This window comes from Diorhabda carinulata, chromosome 11 (assembly GCF_026250575.1).
Source record: "Diorhabda carinulata isolate Delta chromosome 11, icDioCari1.1, whole genome shotgun sequence".
Classification (NCBI taxonomy): domain Eukaryota; kingdom Metazoa; phylum Arthropoda; class Insecta; order Coleoptera; family Chrysomelidae; genus Diorhabda; species Diorhabda carinulata.
Genome location: NC_079470.1, coordinates 12,046,097 through 12,067,168, shown reverse-complemented (window position 1 = coordinate 12,067,168; position 21,072 = coordinate 12,046,097). Strand labels below are relative to the sequence as shown.

Genomic DNA, 21,072 nt, shown 5'->3' with positions numbered 1-21,072 from the left:
AAATATTAGATCAATACTAATAATAAAAATGTTTCCAATAAATTTTTAATTTTAGAATTAGATTTGTAATATAGATCGCCATCTAGCAGTGACTAGCTGTAGTTGATTCATTATGACAGATTCCTATTGTCCTTTGTCCTTTAAATACAATTCTTTCTCGTCAGTGTTGATTTATATTTACAAAAATATTTTGTCTATAAAGTAATATCGCAATAATATAATTCAATCAATAAATTTCGACAATTATATACGGTAAAATACACAGTGACATTAAAGATAAATACTTTTATATGAATATAAAAAATATCAATTTACAGATTTCTATGCTGGCGTTGTAGAAATTATTAGAAATTAGAATTAGATTATTAGATGTCACCACATGATATAAATCTAATGTCTTCTTAATGTTTAGAAGGTGAAAGTATAGAATAGAGATGTTTAAACACCCAATTTTTGTTTACCTAAACATAACAATCTTCTAATCTGGAAGTTACTCTCTATAAACAATATTAGTGAAGTGTCGGTGCGTTAACCCCTTGAAATAACATTTTAAATAAATAGTATATTCATTTCGTGTGCTTTTCATATTGACTGAACAAGAGGAATTATGGTGGCTATTAACAAACAGATTTATCTATTTTCTAAAAACTTTTTAGTTGTTAAGACGGGTGGTATCGTTGTTTTTTAAGTGTAAAGACACTAAATATGGATTTAACTATAAGACTGCATCCAAGACTGGTTACTAAATAGAGGTAAATATATTAATATTTAATAGGTATATTATTCTATTGTGACACATATGTAAATAGAAAGTTGATAACATATAGAATATTTGCAAGCAAAAAAAGTTCCCACTTTTGTCTTCTACAACATTGAAATTTTAAATAAAATTCAAATAAGTATTGTTATTTGTATATAAACAATTAATAATCAAACAATATGATGTATCATAGGTTGGTTAAAATAGTATCGATTCATAAAAATATTGAAGGATTATTTTTTTGAAGTATTTGTGCATCCGAAATATAGGCCAAAATATCAAATATTTCCAGGTCAATGACCCTAGTGCTTTAATAAGTACAAGAGAGTTAGATATAGGGTCCTTAACCAAATTCATCGAGCATCCAGCGCTGTTGCCGCAACTACTTTTTTGGTACTGAATTTACTGTAAATATATTTTGTCAAATCGATTAGAATTGAATTAGTATATATAATTCTAATTCTCGTGCTCTAAACAGAATAGTAAACATTTTGAAATCGCATGTTAGAAAAATTTATAAAATTATTAGGTTTTATTATAATCATTATAATATTGATTTGAGGATAATATTGTTTATTTAAGATCCTTTTTCTTGGAAAATATAAAATTTCTTTACCGATAAAAGTTTTTTTGTAAAGTCATCCTGTGCTCTTCGAAGTAATTTCGTTATATATGAAATTCGTGTTTCTACATTTGGCAACGCTGCGGACATAACAAGTATCTCTTAGATTGTTAATCAGTTGATATATTGAGATTCTCACTTGGTTTCAACATTAGAAATTAGATGGCAGCACGTATACTATAGTATCTTTAGTCTTCCATATTTATTAATTTAATCACAAACTTTGATAATGAGATGATTTCACGTACATTTTTAATCGAATGTACTGATTTCAAATATAGAAGTTTTTATAAAAATTAGGTCAGATCAGGTACTCCTGATACGATCGTCGTAAGATATTCGGTAACATCTACTGACTTACTTTTATATATTGTGTTAGGTTATAATAGACAATTATTGTTTATTTAATTTTTTATTTAGTAGTTGAAAAAATTTTGTATATTAAATGTAATAGTGGCTGGAAATAGTGATATCATTAACTTTTAACCATAACAATCTATATTAAAACTTATTTATCAGGTTTAAATGTTTTTTTCAATTCAAAGGTTATCTTTTACATTTTTTGTTTTAAAAAGACCTACGATAACATCAGTTTTATGATACAGGGGTATCATTATGTAATAATTACGTATTTAACAATTAATATTGCATACACGTACCCATCGAATTTTATAAGTCGATTTAACACTAATTCATTTACTTGAATTCCAATTTTTCCCTATTTATATAAAAGTTTGTACCACTGATTATTAATTAGAAGAAATTCCATTTAGATCAGAGGTGAAAAACTTAATTTTGCAGAGGGCCATATATTAAATTTTGAATTCGTAGTTGGTCCAGATGGAAAATAAAAAAAAATGAACTCAATTATTATAACTTGTTGCCAAGAGATGGCGAAACTGTCTTACTCTCTCGCTTGTCTAGGCACGCGCTGCTCTTGAAATTACATATAAACATCCGTAGAAGAATCGTAATGAAGTTTGAAAACATTCTTCTTCTTCTTTCTGTGACACATTGTGATCGCGGGCAGTAACTTTGACATGACTGATTTCGATGGGATGTATTTGTAAATAATTTATGTACTGGTTTAAATCCACCAATAGAAAAGGTTATAAGCAGGTTAATTGGGTGAAAATATAAGTGTACATCCTATATACACATTATATTTATACAAATGTGAATACACTCGAGTCATAATTTGAAAAAATATAGATAAAAATAGACTATACATTCCGATATTGTTTTCAAAGTTTATAAAGAGGATATGAGACTCATCAAATGTCTGATTTAACTGTAAGTTATGAATATAAATGTCTTCGAGTAGTGAATCTACCAGGAGATGCTAAAAAATTAGTTTGGGTCATATCAGGTTGCCTTGCAGAGACTTTTGAATGAAGGTGAATCTAGAGAAAAATCTAAATCAAAACTAATATAGTTAAGGAAATAAAAAAAGGAAAGAATTGGTATTGAATGTGTTCAAAATGTGTGTGTCGTGGATAAAGTTAAGTACACGACTCGCAAAATTCTGGCTCTCTAATAATTTACCGTAAAAATAATATAATAATAAATATTTTTATTGAATGGGACACGTAAATGGTATATTCCACCCCCTCGCGCAGCCACTGTTGCATGTTAATTTTGAAAGTATGAATAAAGTCGTCAACCACCCGATGATGGCGACATTCAATCACAGCAACTGCGGGGAGTCGCGCGTGCTGTCTAGTCTTCCCGCTATTATATTTTTTTTTTACTTTTTACAGATCTGGACCAAGGAATGGATTGTACAGTTTTTTTCGTCACTTTCTTATATAACTTCCTAACGAGACAAAATAATAATAGTCTTTAATAACAAATAATTTTTTTCATAAATTTTTTGCTCGCTTGACCTTCAATTACCAGATTTTATTACTAAAATATTTTTTATTTGCCTTTTCTACTGCGATAAAACTTCATCTTTATATAGAATCCAGTTATTTTTTTATTTATTTTGTTGTAAGAGGATGATCCCAGAAGTTCCTTTCCTGACCTAGAGATGGCGGTAGTTGCTTGATGAATACCAATGGATTAGAAAGTACACAGTCTATACATCACATATTTCCAGTTTGAAAACGCCACGATGTTTAGAATTTGTTTGGCAGCCATCAGTAGTTCCTGAGATACCGGAAGTGACAAACAAACCTCGAGTCTCATCAAGATCTATCCGTGTGTGAAAAGTCATGATGATTGACTCGTGCGCAGAAGAGTTTCTGTGGAAAATATATATTTTAATTGGACGTAAATCAATAACTTTTACATTTGAAATTAATTCATGAAATGAATGGGTCTATTCTTGGTTCAGATTTACGACTTTTTCGTTACCAAGTATATCGTATGATTATGTCCTCCCAAATCTTCTAAAGGTACATGCCTATCGCTGGAGGAATGCTTTCAGAGATCCCCAGCTGGTCTCAGCTCTTTGGGTATGAACCCCGCTATCAGAAACAAATCTTTCTTTGTAATTGACCCACTCAAGAGTGTAGCTTTCCGGCATCTCCGGAAGTAAATGTTTCGGTACGACCTGCGAATACCAGCATCGCAGCAACCAGATCTGAATGCATTGTTTTTAACTACCAATTGCTAATTTTTGCTGGCAATGTAGAATAAATGGGGTAAATAAATGTAGTAAATCTGCTTACGTAATACTTGAATCGCCCCTATATAGAGGGTGTCTTATAAATAACGTCGGTTTCCAATATTGACTTCTTTATTTTTCTATATTTTGTAGTTTTCATTATTTTTGTCAACATCTCATTGTATTTTATCGTCATCATTCAATTTTTTGTTTGTTTTATCGTCCTTCCATGTCCTTTCACGTATTTCTTTGTTCTTTTTTATCGCCTATAAACGTTTTCGTCTTTTATCGTCTCTTTAATGTATATTTTGTCAATTTTTTCCATCATATTTGTTATCTTTTCTGTTTTTTGTTGACTGTTTCGTGTTTTTCTTATACTTCTTCATTTTTTTCATTCGCATTTTTTGTGCATTTCCCACTTTTTGGCATCTTTATCGAATTTTGTGTTTTTTGTCATATTTTTCTTCTTCTTAGATCTTTGTTGGTATCTATTAGCTTTTTTAAACTTTATTGTCATTTGTCATCTGTCATATTTGTTGTTTTCATTTACTTATTTTTATTTTGTCGTATTCTTTTCTCATTTGTTACATTTAGTGGTTTTCTTTTTTCCATTTGTCCTTTTTTGTCTTCTCTCTTGGATTTTGGTTACTGTTTTCTAATCTTTGTTGTTATCCATGACCTTTCTTAGTATTCTTTATATTGCATTGAGTTTTTCATCCCTTCGCAGCTTTTGTTGTCGTTTTTATTCTTTTTTTGTAACTTGTCTTTCGCTATCTGTGATTAATCAAGATTTTGTCGATTGTTTTGCTTCTCCTGTTGATATTTTGCCTTTTATTGTCTTCTATCGGTTTCTTTTCTTTGTTTTCAGCCTTTTCTTGTTTATCATCTTCTCCTTTTTTCATCTGACAATTTTTTTTTCTTCTTCCGTTGTTTTTTGTCTTTTATTTTCATATTCGCCGTTTTTATTTGATCCATCAGTTTTCTTTTTGACATTTATCCTTTTTTATTTATCGTTTTCTGATCTTTGTTTTTATCTATAAACTTTTTTGTTTGTTTTTATATTTTATTGTGTTTTTTTCATCGTTTGGCAGCTTTTGTTGTCTTTCGCTGCTAGTTTCTTTTGTCGCCTTTATGATTTTTTTGTATTTTGTCTATTCATTGATCAGTTTTTTGTCTCTTCCGTTAGTTTTGTCTTCAGTTTCTTTTTCTTCGTCGCTAGCGACTAGTTGTTGTCATATTTGCCGTCTTCTCTTTTATTATTTGTACATTATCATTTCATTTTTGCCTTTTGTTATTGTCCTTTCTTCTTTGTTCTATTATTTGCCAAATTTGTCGTCCGGTATTTTATGTACTTTCCGAACATTTCTTTTCAATCTACGGTATTTTTCATTACAGTACTTTTAAATTATCATTTATAAATTTATCATTGAACTATTACAAGTTACCATGACGGTTCCAGGGACCATAGACCCGACTGTGTCGCTAATTATTTGAATTAGATTGAATTAGTCGATACGGCAACATAAACTATAAATTCATAGTATTTATTTAGTCGTTGAAGGACATAATAATAAAAGTGTCATCTTTCCGTAATTGGTCTAAGGAAATTCGTGTCTGTACTCATTTTTTCATATAACTAACCTATCCTCATAGAAAACAACCGAGTTGGAGGTTTCGTTATTAACACGCGCAGTTGCCGATTTAACAAAGAAAAACGACGTACTCAAATCACAAAATTTTTATTGAATTGTGAGTGGAATACAGAAATACTTCAATAATACATAATTTTTCCTTTTTATCCAAATATGATTCTGCCCCGATTTCTTTAAAATTACTAGACTTGTGCCAATGATAACCGTATTAAAATAATATTTAGAAACCTGACAACAACGCCAAATGTAAATATCGTGTTTCTATCGTGGGTACGTTCTATTGTAAGTCTGTTGGACAAGGTGAAAAATAAAAGAACTATTTTAGATGAAGGTCGATAAACAAGTAGGTTATAATAAGATGTAACGAACTTATAGGGAGAAAACCATTAGTTACAATATCATTCCACGCGACATTGAAAAAAGGAAAAACTATCAACGGCGAGTATTATACGAACTTTGAGCGAAGAAATCGAGCAAAATGGCCGCAACTGGCTAAAAACAAAGTGTTGTTTCATTAAGACAATACACCAACTCACACATCCTTTATCGCAATTGCAAATTAATAATTAATTAATAAATTTCTACCTCCTACACCACCCTATTCACCAGATTTAGCTCCCTCGGATAATTTTCTTTTCCCAGCCATAGATTTTCCAACAATGAAGAGGTGGAGGAGCTTAACGATTCTTATTATAAAAAGGGTATCGAACTTTTTGAAAATCGTTTAGAAAAGGTTTTATTTGTTGGGTGGGGTACTTTTGGTACCATCCTCGCCCAATACAGACCTGCGAACAACACGATTCATAATATATGCCAATGGAGGAAAGATTGAACTGAGTCAAATGCACTATACCATACTATGACTACTCTAAAAAGTACTGCCTTGCAAAATCGTCTTAAAATGACGTACAATTATAGAGCGCTTCCAGCAGCTACAAGATAGAAATCCTTCAGTGGTTTTGAAGCATATTCTGCGCTGTTTACCATGTTTCCAGAATTTAACTCTGGTCCTCTTAGAATAGAATTATCTGGTTTAAATGTACTCACGTCAATAACAGAAAGTTCGAGAAAAGAAAGGGGTAAAGGAGGATGGGACCTGAATCTCTGGTACAGGGTTGGAGAGATCCAAGGCTCGCGTTGGCGGGTTCGCATGATTTGAGGTGATAATTCTTGCTGGGGACGAGAGGAATGGCAAATAATAACTACCCGCTACCATAAAGAATGATATCACCACAAATTTACTAAAATTTACTTTGATTTAAACTGGTTGTAGAGGAAGAATTCGAATACATTTCGAGGTTTTATTGATTTTTTGAAATGGAGTGGGATTATGGGTAAAATAAAGTTCAAGTTACCGACTTTTCTTTAATTCTCCAATCTGTCCAAGTTTCTAGTCAGTTACAAATCGAATTTCTCATTTCTATATAGAATCGAGTCTTGTAAAGGGTTAGAATCTTTTTGGTCGTAAACAGTTTTGTAGAGCATTAGCTATTTCGGCCACATGACCATGCCACGTCTTACTACTCCCAATATCAACACTTAAGAGGCGATGATAGTGATATTTTATGTCTACAGGACTCAATCCGGAGCCGCAGCAGCAGCAGTCTAGGTATTTGGTGACATAAACTCAATCAGATTGTTTCTACCTCGTTCCAGAATGTTTTCGAGATCAGTATCGATGATAGTTGTTCCCATGATTTGGTGTTAGCCAATTTTATTGGTGCCGCTTATTAAATTACGACAGTAGTGTCCTATCGTCAGCAAAGCTTCATATTGGATCGGAAGTTTTGTCCAATTTGATGTACGGGAGAAAGAGGGCAGATGACAAGATGTATCTTTGCAGGAAACTCTTCTGATGGAATGGTGATCGAAATGGATCGAGCTACTAATCCAGTGGATAAATGAAGATGACAATCAGTGTGATCAGATAAAAAACTTCGATATCTTCGATAATTATCACTTCTCCATTCAATTTTTTAACTAATTTCTCTTAGTTATTATCCTTTTTTTGGTCAGCAGCATTATTTAATTATATTAATCACTTGGTTTCGACAAGCTGCCCTCTTTAACCTTTAGAATATCATTTTCTTTGATTTGAATTGTTAATTTTTTTTTATATTAAACTCTGCAGTTTATTGCATCGACAATGACTACGATATTATAGTTAAGCATTTCCTATATTTAAAAATTCTGTTTTCGGTTACTGAGTCAAGGATATCTACAATATCAAAAACGGGTTTTTTTATGATATTTTCTCGTATTCAAGGAAAAAAGTTCGTTTCAATTAACCTAATGAACATTGAGATTTGAATAATTAAAGTAAATTACTTTTGAAAATTAATTTATACCGATAAAAAAATAATAGTTAAAAAAGTTTCTCCATGTTAAACGTGAATTTTGAAAATTATTTGTCCCTTTTTTCATTAACAATATTCAGGTTAGATCCCGTACAGACGCCACGCCAATGCAAAAAACAGTTACAAGACGTCAAGCTTCTTTGTATCGTGAGTTTTAAGTTGCTATTTAAAAAATGAAAGTACCTTCTTATCTCGAAATGATCTTCACAACAAAACCAATTACTAGTACTTGATAAAACCCTTTTCATTGCATCATTTTTCCAGTAATTCGCAAATTGGACGGTAAAACAACGTGGCGTGGATGCTGCTATAACTTGGCTAGCGAAAAAGGATCGGCGCTGGTGACGTAAGCAATCGATTGGCGCGTTATAAGAACAAAAGATGGCGGAGTAAAAATATTACACTAATTTATATCAGCCCTATTATAAGTCATACTGTAAATTGCTAAATTTATGTTACAGCGTGCCCAATAATCGTTTCCATACCCATTTAATTTATTATGAATGATTAAGTACAGGGTGATACTGTTGACTTACAAAAAAAGGATTTTTTCAGCACTATAATTCACTTATTTTGTAGATTCCTAATAGGGATCCTTTGAAAAGGCTCATGGTTTATCCACTCGCTTTGTATGGGGTAATACGTGGGTTCAAACTTGAGGAAAATACGCAACACGTGTTTCGAGTTATATTTGTAACAATCGACATAATGAATATGCAATTAATGAACGAAAATAAATCGGCCCTGAAAGATAAGCAAATTGAGAAGAGGAAATATGTGCATCCTGAGAAAAAAATAATTTCCTGTATAAGTTTACGATTTATTGGCTGGAAGGAATGCAATTCTGAATAAAAATAATTGCAAGAGAAATAATGGAAAATTTTTTATCAAGTAATATGTCTTGACATCTATTATTATTGGTACAAAATATTATAATAAGAGGACATCGAAGTCCGTTTTTAAAAACAAAAATTTATTATATACAAATTTTGAAATGTTCTGAAAGGCTCGCAACTTCGCTTATCTTCTCCAGCGTCGTCAGGAGGTTGAGATAACTCCTTCCACCGAAGTTTTAACTCACGTGGTAAGAAGGAGTTGAATCGATGATGATTGAATCACAATAGCCTGAGATATTGTCTTCTTCCTGATGTTGAATTTCTTGTAGACCAAGGCTGCGATTGCTCATGCTATCATGACGTAAATCAGTATGGTCTACTCGCTAGGTATGTCGCTTGGTATAAGATAGCTGGGAACTGATTCAATCTAACGTTACCTCCGGCTTTACAGCAAATAGTCCTACAGAGATTTCGATTATGTTTACTTCCAACTTTCTGGCATCATGTTGCTATCTTGAGACGATTTTTATGATCTCTTTATTTGGAAATATACCTAAATACCAGTTAATATTAAGTTTGGATGATGATGAGTTGGGAACTCGCATCCTAAGTTTGCTTCGAATTCCAATCCTCCTCTATCCAGAGCTTCCAACCCGGAGGTCCGCGTAAAACCTGTTAAGAAGTTCCATACCTATCGAAGTACTTGGCTCCAAAAGCTAACCAAGCCCAAAAACAACCAAGTTTTGTAAAGTACATAGCGTGTTCGTCTTCAAAGTGTTCTGGGGTTTGATAAATAATATTGTACCAGTTTTCTTTGCGCGGTTGAGTGCCACTGAGTGGCAAATCCTGTTCTGAATATTATTTAACCTTCAATAGATCACAAACATATCCAACAGCTTCAGATTCATCACCATTTGCATTATACTTTTCATCCGGTTTATTTGCAACATTTTCATGTTTATTTTCTTTATTTTCGTCAGTTACTTCATCGATGGCAGGTCAGTATAGTTTTGGCGATTAGTTACAAAATAATACGAAGAACTTTCTTAAAGCTTCCTGTATATAAAAGTTTATGACGAATTAATTGATTTTTACTGAAAAATATAACAAAAGTCCACTTACTAAGGGCTCAAATTCTTTTTTATGACCCAAGAGAAAAATAAAGGTTATTTTTTCACCGAAAAATGTTTAAAACTTTGCATGTCGAGCTGCTTTATTATTATTTTAGACATTTTCTGATCAAATTAATAACAAAATGTGTGCAAATAAGATGGGTAGTTACTAGAAAATTGTCATTAACCAGCAGATTCACAATAAACACACGCATTACCACTCAGAGTAACGGTCGAGCGAGGAAAGCCCTTCCCGAGTGTGAAACCCTTTTGGTCAAGCTACTCAGAGTTTATCTCTTTCACTCTTGAGGACAATTAGTGGTAGTGACTCAACGGAAATAGATTTCATTTCATGTCTTTTTCTGGACATACTTTTGAAAATAATAATAATAACATTGAAAGGGGACCCGCAGATTACTATGGAGCAATTTTCCATATAAATAATATCAAAATACAACTTATTGAACAACCATGTAGATCTTTCTACAAAAAAAATTCTTCAAAATCGGTATAAAAGAAATTAATATCAGTATTTTCCAAATTATTTGTAGGACTATATTCTAAATTGAAATAATAAAAACAAACAATAAATTGTGGGTATTAATATTTTACCTATGGTTCTTAAAAACACGAACACATAAAATTTTAACGTTTCAAAGTATATATTTATATCATTAAAATTTAATAATGGTTAACAACATCCGAGATAGGTTAGCGGTATGTTCATTTAATATCGCAGCAATGCCTCAATCTGTCCAACGTTGAAGAAGGTCGAGGAAAAATACGATTGCGTTTGTTTGAACTACGAACTTATATTTACGTGGAATTCTGAGTAGCGAACCATTTTAAATAAACGTATCCCGAGTGTGTTCCAATTTATTTATCGATCTGAATAATTTTTTTTACCTCGATAACTACGTAACGTATATAGTAATTCCAATAATGTGTTTCTTGATGGGATGAATCGATTCCAATACGAGGAAAGTCCTAGAGAAGTACCTGGCATGACCTAGAAAGTACACAATCTATATAAAATATGTTTGAAGTTTGAGCGTGATTGTTTATTCGATACCAACAACAAATATTGGGTAGTAGAGGCCGTACGAGCTGCGAAGACTAGCGTCGTAATGGTAGACCAAATGAGGTGACGACCCAAGAAATGTTGAAGAATATCCACTAAGTAGTACTGGATGATCGTCAACTGGAAAAGCGAAAGCTACCAGACATGTAGGCGTTTCAAAAGGTGCGCTACGTTCCATATTAACTGAAAATTTGGACATGAGAAAGTTGTGTGCAAGATGGGTACCGCGTTGACTCAAAATCGAACAATCCATCGAGTGTTTGGTAGTGCTTCACAGAAATAAACTCCAATTTTTGCGTTTTCATAACCATGATTGAAACGTGGGTCAATCAATTCATATCAGAAAGAAAAGAACAAGCAAGATAAAGAATTGAAAAGGGAGAACCGGCTCCCAAGAAAGCAAAGACCATCCAATCCTCAGGCAAGTGTATGGCGTCGGCATCTTCATTGACTATCTTGAAAAACTTATTGCAACATTTGAGCAAAGAAATCAAATAAAAACGGCCACATTTGGCTAAGAAGGAATTGTTGTATCATCAAAACAATGCACCAGCTTACAAATCCGTTATTGCAATAGCCAAAATTAATGAATTAAAGTTTGAATTGCTACCCCATACACCCTATTCGCTAGATTTAGCGCTCTCGGATTATTTTCTGTTACCAGACTTGAACAATTGCTCAATGGCCAAAGATTTTCCAACAATGGTGGAGCTGGACGATTCTTATTATAACACATGGATGCAACAACTTTTATACTATCAGTTATACCAGGAAAGATGGCCGAATGTACCTTTACCTCCCGTTAAGTTGTTGGGTGAGGAACTTGGTTGGAATCGCTAATCCATGCTGAACATTTCGTAGCAATTAATGCAAGTAAAACTTGTTAGTAGATAGGACAAAGTCTCTGGGGGTTAGATCTGGTGATTACGTTGGGTGGTTCTAAGCTTTTTTTACAAAAATTGATGTAGGGATTGATTTGAAGTGTAAGAAATCACCCCAACATTAAATTTTTAATGAAATGGTATTTTTTTTAAGAAATCAAATGGGAATCGTTTCTAAATGAAGTAAATTTGTCCTAACATTGATTTTTATCTTTCTACCTAGATGAAATGAACATTATTGCAAACGAAAATTTTATTAGTGTTTATGGGAATGATGTTGGAAACTTTTTATACTTCCAGGTCGATAATATAAATATGGATAACGGGAATCTCAGCGTAAGCGAATGCGATGAGACCGAAGAAGATTCACCTTCAGAAACTTGCGTTTCTCCTGGTGGAGGCACCATTTTACCCAGGTAACTTGAAGTATATTCATTAATTATGTCATTTCTATCGATTTTTATAATTGAATCGCTCATGTATTGTTGTTTTTGATAAAAAGACTTGAGTTTGATGAAACAAAATCAAAAATTTTTTCTTCCTGGACGACGCTGATCGTAAGAAAACATACTCCCTTATCAAATCCATGATATGACAAATATCGATATTTTTCAAAACATAGCTGCTACAGTTTTAAAAAATTCTAAGCTAACATTCAATAGTTTAATTTTTTTTTAAGTCCACAATCTATACTTATTCTAAAAACTCGCGTTGCTTTAGCCAATTGTCTTAATAAAGTCCATTCAATTTGTCCCAAGAACCTCTACTGCTCAATTTAATAACCAGACTTTATCTCTACTAAGAAAGTTGCCTTTAAAAAAAAGTCGAGTTGGAAAGAAGCTGTTTTTTGACCAAAATTAACGAAAAGTAGATTTTTTAACGAAACTGTACCAAGCAAACCAATTTTTACACGAAATCGAACCAAGAAAAACCATTTTCATCGAAACTAGAGTTGGAAAACCATTTTTGGCAAATATTGGACTAAACGAAACCAGCAAAACGAGCAAAAAGTACATTTTTAACAAACACAAACCAAGAAAATCGATTTTTTCCCAAAAAGAAAAAACAGAAAAACCATTTTCTTCATAACTATGATTTGAAAAGCTATTTTGTTCTAACTAGAGTTGGAAAACCATTTTTTGCAAACATTAGACTAAACGAAACCAATTTCTTCCACTAGTTGGAGCAAAAAGTACATTTTTAACAAACACAAACCAAGAAAATCGATTTTTTCCCAAAAAGAAAAAACAGAAAAACCATTTTCTTCATAACTATGATTTGAAAAGCTATTTTGTTCTAACTAGAGTTGGAAAACCATTTTTTGCAAATGTTAGACTAAACGAAACCAATTTTTTCCACTAGTTGGAGCAAAAAGTACATTTTTTAACAAACACAAACCAAGAAAATCGATTTTTTCCCAAAAAGAAAAAACAGAAAAACCATTTTCTTCATAACTATGATTTGAAAAGCTATTTTGTTCTAACTAGAGTTGGAAAACCATTTTTTGCAAATGTTAGACTAAACGAAACCAATTTTTTCCACTAGTTGGAGCAAAAAGTACATTTTTTAACAAACACAAACCAAGAAAATCGATTTTTTCCCAAAAAGAAAAAACAGAAAAACCATTTTCCCCATAACTATGATTTGAAAAGCTATTTTGTTCTAACTAGAGTTGGAAAACCATTTTTTGCAAACATTAGACTAAACGAAACCAATTTTTTCCACTAGTTGGAGCAAAAAGTACATTTTTAACAAACACAAACCAAGAAAATCGATTTTTTCCCAAAAAGAAAAAACAGAAAAACCATTTTCTTCATAACTATGATTTGAAAAGCTATTTTGTTCTAACTAGAGTTGGAAAACCATTATTTGCAAACATTAGACTAAACGAAACCAATTTCTTCCACTAGTTGGAGCAAAAAGTACATTTTTAACAAACACAAACCAAGAAAATCGATTTTTTCCCAAAAAGAAAAAACAGAAAAACCATTTTCCCCATAACTATGATTTGAAAAGCTATTTTGTTCTAACTAGAGTTGGAAAACCATTTTTTGCAAACATTAGACTAAACGAAACCAATTTCTTCCACTAGTTGGAGCAAAAAGTACATTTTTAACAAACACAAACCAAGAAAATCGATTTTTTCCCAAAAAGAAAAAACAGAAAAACCATTTTCTTCATAACTATGATTTGAAAAGCTATTTTGTTCTAACTAGAGTTGGAAAACCATTTTTTGCAAACATTAGACTAAACGAAACCAATTTCTTCCACTAGTTGGAGCAAAAAGTACATTTTTAACAAACACAAACCAAGAAAATCGATTTTTTCCCAAAAAGAAAAAACAGAAAAACCATTTTCTTCATAACTATGATTTGAAAAGCTATTTTGTTCTAACTAGAGTTGGAAAACCATTTTTTGCAAACATTAGACTAAACGAAACCAATTTCTTCCACTAGTTGGAGCAAAAAGTACATTTTTAACAAACACAAACCAAGAAAATCGATTTTTTCCCAAAAAGAAAAAACAGAAAAACCATTTTCTTCATAACTATGATTTGAAAAGCTATTTTGTTCTAACTAGAGTTGGAAAACCATTTTTTGCAAACATTAGACTAAACGAAACCAATTTCTTCCACTAGTTGGAGCAAAAAGTACATTTTTAACAAACACAAACCAAGAAAATCGATTTTTTCCCAAAAAGAAAAAACAGAAAAACCATTTTCTTCATAACTATGATTTGAAAAGCTATTTTGTTCTAACTAGAGTTGGAAAACCATTTTTTGCAAATGTTAGACTAAACGAAACCAATTTTTTCCACTAGTTGGAGCAAAAAGTACATTTTTAACAAACACAAACCAAGAAAATCGATTTTTTCCCAAAAAGAAAAAACAGAAAAACCATTTTCTTCATAACTATGATTTGAAAAGCTATTTTGTTCTAACTAGAGTTGGAAAACCATTTTTTGCAAACATTAGACTAAACGAAACCAATTTCTTCCACTAGTTGGAGCAAAAAGTACATTTTTAACAAACACAAACCAAGAAAATCGATTTTTTCCCAAAAAGAAAAAACAGAAAAACCATTTTCTTCATAACTATGATTTGAAAAGCTATTTTGTTCTAACTAGAGTTGGAAAACCATTTTTTGCAAACATTAGACTAAACGAAACCAATTTCTTCCACTAGTTGGAGCAAAAAGTACATTTTTAACAAACACAAACCAAGAAAATCGATTTTTTCCCAAAAAGAAAAAACAGAAAAACCATTTTCTTCATAACTATGATTTGAAAAGCTATTTTGTTCTAACTAGAGTTGGAAAACCATTTTTTGCAAATGTTAGACTAAACGAAACCAATTTTTTCCACTAGTTGGAGCAAAAAGTACATTTTTAACAAACACAAACCAAGAAAATCGATTTTTTCCCAAAAAGAAAAAACAGAAAAACCATTTTCTTCATAACTATGATTTGAAAAGCTATTTTGTTCTAACTAGAGTTGGAAAACCATTTTTTGCAAACATTAGACTAAACGAAACCAATTTCTTCCACTAGTTGGAGCAAAAAGTACATTTTTAACAAACACAAACCAAGAAAATCGATTTTTTCCCAAAAAGAAAAAACAGAAAAACCATTTTCTTCATAACTATGATTTGAAAAGCTATTTTGTTCTAACTAGAGTTGGAAAACCATTTTTTGCAAATGTTAGACTAAACGAAACCAATTTTTTCCACTAGTTGGAGCAAAAAGTACATTTTTAACAAACACAAACCAAGAAAATCGATTTTTTCCCAAAAAGAAAAAACAGAAAAACCATTTTCTTCATAACTATGATTTGAAAAGCTATTTTGTTCTAACTAGAGTTGGAAAACCATTTTTTGCAAACATTAGACTAAACGAAACCAATTTCTTCCACTAGTTGGAGCAAAAAGTACATTTTTAACAAACACAAACCAAGAAAATCGATTTTTTCCCAAAAAGAAAAAACAGAAAAACCATTTTCTTCATAACTATGATTTGAAAAGCTATTTTGTTCTAACTAGAGTTGGAAAACCATTTTTTGCAAACATTAGACTAAACGAAACCAATTTCTTCCACTAGTTGGAGCAAAAAGTACATTTTTAACAAACACAAACCAAGAAAATCGATTTTTTCCCAAAAAGAAAAAACAGAAAAACCATTTTCTTCATAACTATGATTTGAAAAGCTATTTTGTTCTAACTAGAGTTGGAAAACCATTTTTTGCAAATGTTAGACTAAACGAAACCAATTTTTTCCACTAGTTGGAGCAAAAAGTACATTTTTAACAAACACAAACCAAGAAAATCGATTTTTTCCCAAAAAGAAAAAACAGAAAAACCATTTTCTTCATAACTATGATTTGAAAAGCTATTTTGTTCTAACTAGAGTTGGAAAACCATTTTTTGCAAACATTAGACTAAACGAAACCAATTTCTTCCACTAGTTGGAGCAAAAAGTACATTTTTAACAAACACAAACCAAGAAAATCGATTTTTTCCCAAAAAGAAAAAACAGAAAAACCATTTTCTTCATAACTATGATTTGAAAAGCTATTTTGTTCTAACTAGAGTTGGAAAACCATTTTTTGCAAATGTTAGACTAAACGAAACCAATTTTTTACATTATTTGGAGCAAAAAGTACATTTTTAACAAACACAAACCAAGAAAATTGTTTTTTTCCCAAAAAGTAAAAACAGAAAAACCATTTTCTTTATAACTATGATTTGAAAAGCTATTTTGTTCAAACTAGAGTTGAAAAGAAGCTGTTTTTTGACTAAAATGAACCAAAAAGTAGATTTTTTAACGAAACAGTACCAAGAAAACCGATTTTTACACGAAATCGAACCCAGAAAAACCATTTTCATCGAAACTAGAGTTGGAAAACCATTTTTGGCAAATATTAGACTAAACGAAACCAATTTTTTCCACTAGTTGGAGCAAAAAGTACATTTTTTAACAAACACAAACCCAGAAAATCGTTTTTTTTCCCAAAAAGTAAAAACAGAAAAACCATTTTCTTTATAACTATGATTTGAAAAGCTATTTTGTTCAAACTAGAATTGGAAAGAAGCTGTTTTTTGACCCAAATGAACCAAAAAGTACATTTTCCAACAATACTGTATCAAGAAAATCGTTTTTATACAAAATCAAACCCAGACACACTATTTCTAATAGTCTAATAGTCCCTATGAGAAGTACATTCCACTACATGGGTCGAAAATTCAACTTTTGGCCCTTTGCCCTTGTATTGTGATACAAGGTGCGCGTGTACCTCCCACAGAATCCATTATTTTTTGACTAAACTGAAGCAAAAAGTAAATTTTTCCACGAAATCCAACAGAAAAACTAGTTTCTAATAAAATCAAATTCTATAGAAAAAAAAAACATTTTTTCTATGTTACATACGAACTTTTCAGACAAGTTTCAAAAGTATGCATTTGTGCAAAAAAAATTCAATACCATGGGCGAATTTTTATGGTTATTTTAATGAATTATTGTGGCTTAAGTCATCAATATTTGTTTTAATCAGAATAGAGTATTAGTTAGTAAAAATAAATACAGTTTAAGTAAGTTTTTAGAGTTCGAAAAGGGTTTTAGTTGTCAAAATTCACTGTACAAATAAACAACGAAGAATAGTGGAAAAAAGAACACAACAAGAAAAGAAAAAAAATTTTTCAGAATCTTCTAACTATTCCAGTAAAATCAATACGCAAATTTCTTCGTTTTTTTCACGTCAATCAAACAACGAATTTTGTTTTTACGACAGACACTACGCCTACCCATACATCATTTAATGTATTGTTCGTCTGACTTGGTGTGTGACACACGCGCGTAATTAGAACGATTTAAAAAAATTGTTGACACGCTAGATGTCATTAATACTTCAATCTGCCCTCGTAGTATATTCCATTTGTTTGGTTTTATAAATTAATTGTGAGGCAACCCGTATATTATATAGTTGATGACGTAGTAACAAAGTTCTGTGAGCTGTGAATCAAAACAGCAAAAAAATATTGTCCCAGTCGGTTGCGCCGTCCGCGAAAATCGCGGTATCGCGATTCGCGGATGCCTACGACCGACCATGTGACGAATAAACGCACAGTTGGCCGCGAGTAGTCTCAAACAGACGGTTGATATGTTCGTAGGTTATCTACCGATTGTAGTTAGTTTTTTGCACGTAATTCGCCTATTACGGTGATGGAAACTCAAATAAGACACGGTATGAAGTGATTTTTGTTATAAAAGTGATGTTATCGTCTTTAACGAGGAACCGTAGTGAAGTGTTAGTGAACGATATGGAAAATCCGTGGTATCCCCCCACCAGACAGACATTTAGCAATTTCGTGGTGGATGCTACTCCCCCGAGGTTAGTCCGAATAAAATTAATGCTGTTTTATTTCATTTCGTTTTACAAAAAGAATATTGAGCGTACCGTAATATTCTGATACCTTATTAATTAACATAATGTTGACCTTGTAGACATTTGATATGACGGAATAAACAATTTTAAATTGTGATAGAAATGGTACGATCGTTTTACATGGATCCGTCTATCTCGCTCTTCCGCGCAAACAACACTTGTTGCTATGGAAATTCGACTTGTTTACTGATGGAGGGTTGAGGCGGGTTAGTAATTCACAACGGCGGTTTTCTGTTATATTTTTATTTGTAATTAAAAAATTCATATACTACAATAATCTTCGGATATTCAATTACATAAAAACAAAGTTTGTTGTCACATTTTAACACAATATGAGTAGAATCAAATTATTGGGTTAACTGACAAGAATAGTAAATAATAGACCAGTTTCGATAATTTTTTAAACAAAAAAAAATGTAGTACGATTTTTAAGCCCTATTAAAAAAAGTTGAATAATAAAAGTAGTTGTAGGTAATGGAAAATTGTACAACTTTTGTTCACATAACCTCAAAATTTAAATGAAAAACTTAAATAACAAACGTTTTGTTTTTTTTTACAAAATTTAGAGAAATCTTAGGTAATTATACACTTTCACTGTTACCTAGTTTTTTGGCTCTAGAAAATCGAAAAATGGATGGATTTTAATGATCTTGGTCTCAAAATGTTCCATTTTACGGCGGATTTATAAAAAAAATTAGTAGAAATAGCTGGAATGAAAATTTCTCATAGTTTTACTGTTTTAAATCGTAAAAAAAACGGTTTTGCAAAATAATCCTTTACAAAAAATTATGGTAATTACACACTTTCGCGGTCACCTGGTTTTTTGGTTAGGTTAGGTTAGGTTAGGTTAGGTTGGCTCTAGAAAATCGAAAAATGGATGGATTTTAATGATCTTGGTCTCAAAATGTTCCATTTTACGGCGGATTTATAAAAAAAATTAGTAGAAATAGCTGGAATGAAAATTTCTCATAGTTTTACTGTTTTAAATCGTAAAAAAAAACAGTTTTGCAAAATAATCCTTTACAAAAAATTATGGTAATTACACACTTTCGCGGTCACCTGGTTTTTTGGTTAGGTTAGGTTAGGTTAGGTTAGGTTGGCTCTAGAAAATCGAAAAATGGATGGATTTTAATGATCTTGGTCTCAAAATGTTCCATTTTACGGCGGATTTATAAAAAAAATTAGTAGAAATAGCTGGAATGAAAATTTCTCATAGTTTTACTGTTTTAAATCGTAAAAAAAAACGGTTTTGCAAAATAATCCTTTACAAAAAATTATGGTAATTACACACTTTCGCGGTCACCTGGTTTTTTGGTTAGGTTAGGTTAGGTTAGGTTAGGTTGGCTCTAGAAAATCGAAAAATGGATGGATTTTAATGATCTTGGTCTCAAAATGTTCCATTTTACGGCGGATTTATAAAAAAAATACGAAAATTAAAAAAATAAATATTTTTTAGTTTCATGACTTTAAATACAAAAAAAATGACTTTCTACATATAATCCTTCGTAACTGTTTCTGACGTCGTGGAATCAAGTTCGTATATTTTTTTTCGCAATTTACATAAAAAAATGAATATTTTGAAAAAAAAAGTTTTTCTACTATTTAAGGTTTAAAACTATTAAAAACCGCAAATTCAGTCACTACCCCCGTGTTTTTCATAAATACGTCGTAAAATGGAACATTTTGAGACCAAAATTATAAAATTTATCTATTTTTCGATTTTTAATGGTCCAAAAACTATTAACATTAAAGAATATAGTTCGAAACTATTCACGAAAATTGATTGTTTTTCATCGATTTCATTTTAAGCTATAAAAACTGAAAAAATCATTCTTTTTGGATTTTTTTTTAAATTGTTTATTAATTTATGTAGAATACAAAAAAAATATAAGAACTTTATCTGATAATGAGATAATTTTTTGTAAAGGATTATTTTGCAAAACCGTTTTTTTTACGATTTAAAACAGTAAAACTATGAGAAATTTTCATTCCAACTATTTCTACTAATTTATTTTATAAATCCGCGTAAAATGGAACATTTTGAGACCAAGATTATTAAAATCCATCCATTTTTCGATTTTCTAGAGCCAAAAAAACCAGGTGACCGTAAAAGTGTATAATTACCAAATCTTAGCTTGTTTTGTCCAAAACACACCGATTTTTTTTTTGAAATATCTATTTTTCAAAATTATTTTGAATTAATACTGAAAAAGTAGCCTGATTTTAAATCGAACATTCTCACATCAAAATATCGGCTTCTCTTAAAAAAGTTAATGGGCTTTTTGTTCATTGAAATCTTTACTTTCTAATAGAGAAAACAATATACATCAGTATGATGAATTTTCTCAAATAATTTAAAAAAAAGAGAAAAACCTGCGGAAGATAGATGTTATTTGGCATCACATGTTTTTTATGAAGGTCATTCTATGAAATATGAGATCTCAAAGTTTTGAAAATAACTACGAAAAACACCTAATTTTAGAAGTAACGATTTTTATATTAATAAAAAAACTTAAAAATAATCTATGCATATCTTTTAGATTATAAAAAAACAAATTCTATGAAAGAAATTCAACGTTATCAGTAACTAACTAACCTCACCTAACCTATGAAATTCAACTCTCTCATAACGACCTAACCTATAAAAATTTATATCATAATCTAACGGAGGAGAGTACGATTTCCGCGATTTAACAGCGGATTTGGCTTAATTAGGCCAAAATAA

At 31.1% G+C, this 21,072-nt stretch overlaps 1 protein-coding gene across 2 annotated transcripts in view; it reads left to right on the top strand.

Annotated features, from left to right (window-relative positions):
- Positions 1 to 384: 384 nt before the first annotated feature.
- Positions 385 to 21,072, top strand: part of LOC130899583 (protein cycle-like) — an 80,715-nt gene continuing 60,027 nt past the window's right edge. Inside the window, exons 1-2 of one of the 2 annotated variants that reach the window (XM_057809623.1) lie at positions 385 to 752; positions 12,213 to 12,328. In XM_057809623.1, the coding sequence (XP_057665606.1) occupies positions 12,228 to 12,328 (101 nt within the window). In that variant the 5' untranslated portion in view covers positions 385 to 752; positions 12,213 to 12,227. Of the gene's footprint in view, positions 753 to 12,212; positions 12,329 to 17,942; positions 18,294 to 21,072 lie in introns of those variants that run through there. The other variant, XM_057809622.1, reaches the window with a different exon arrangement.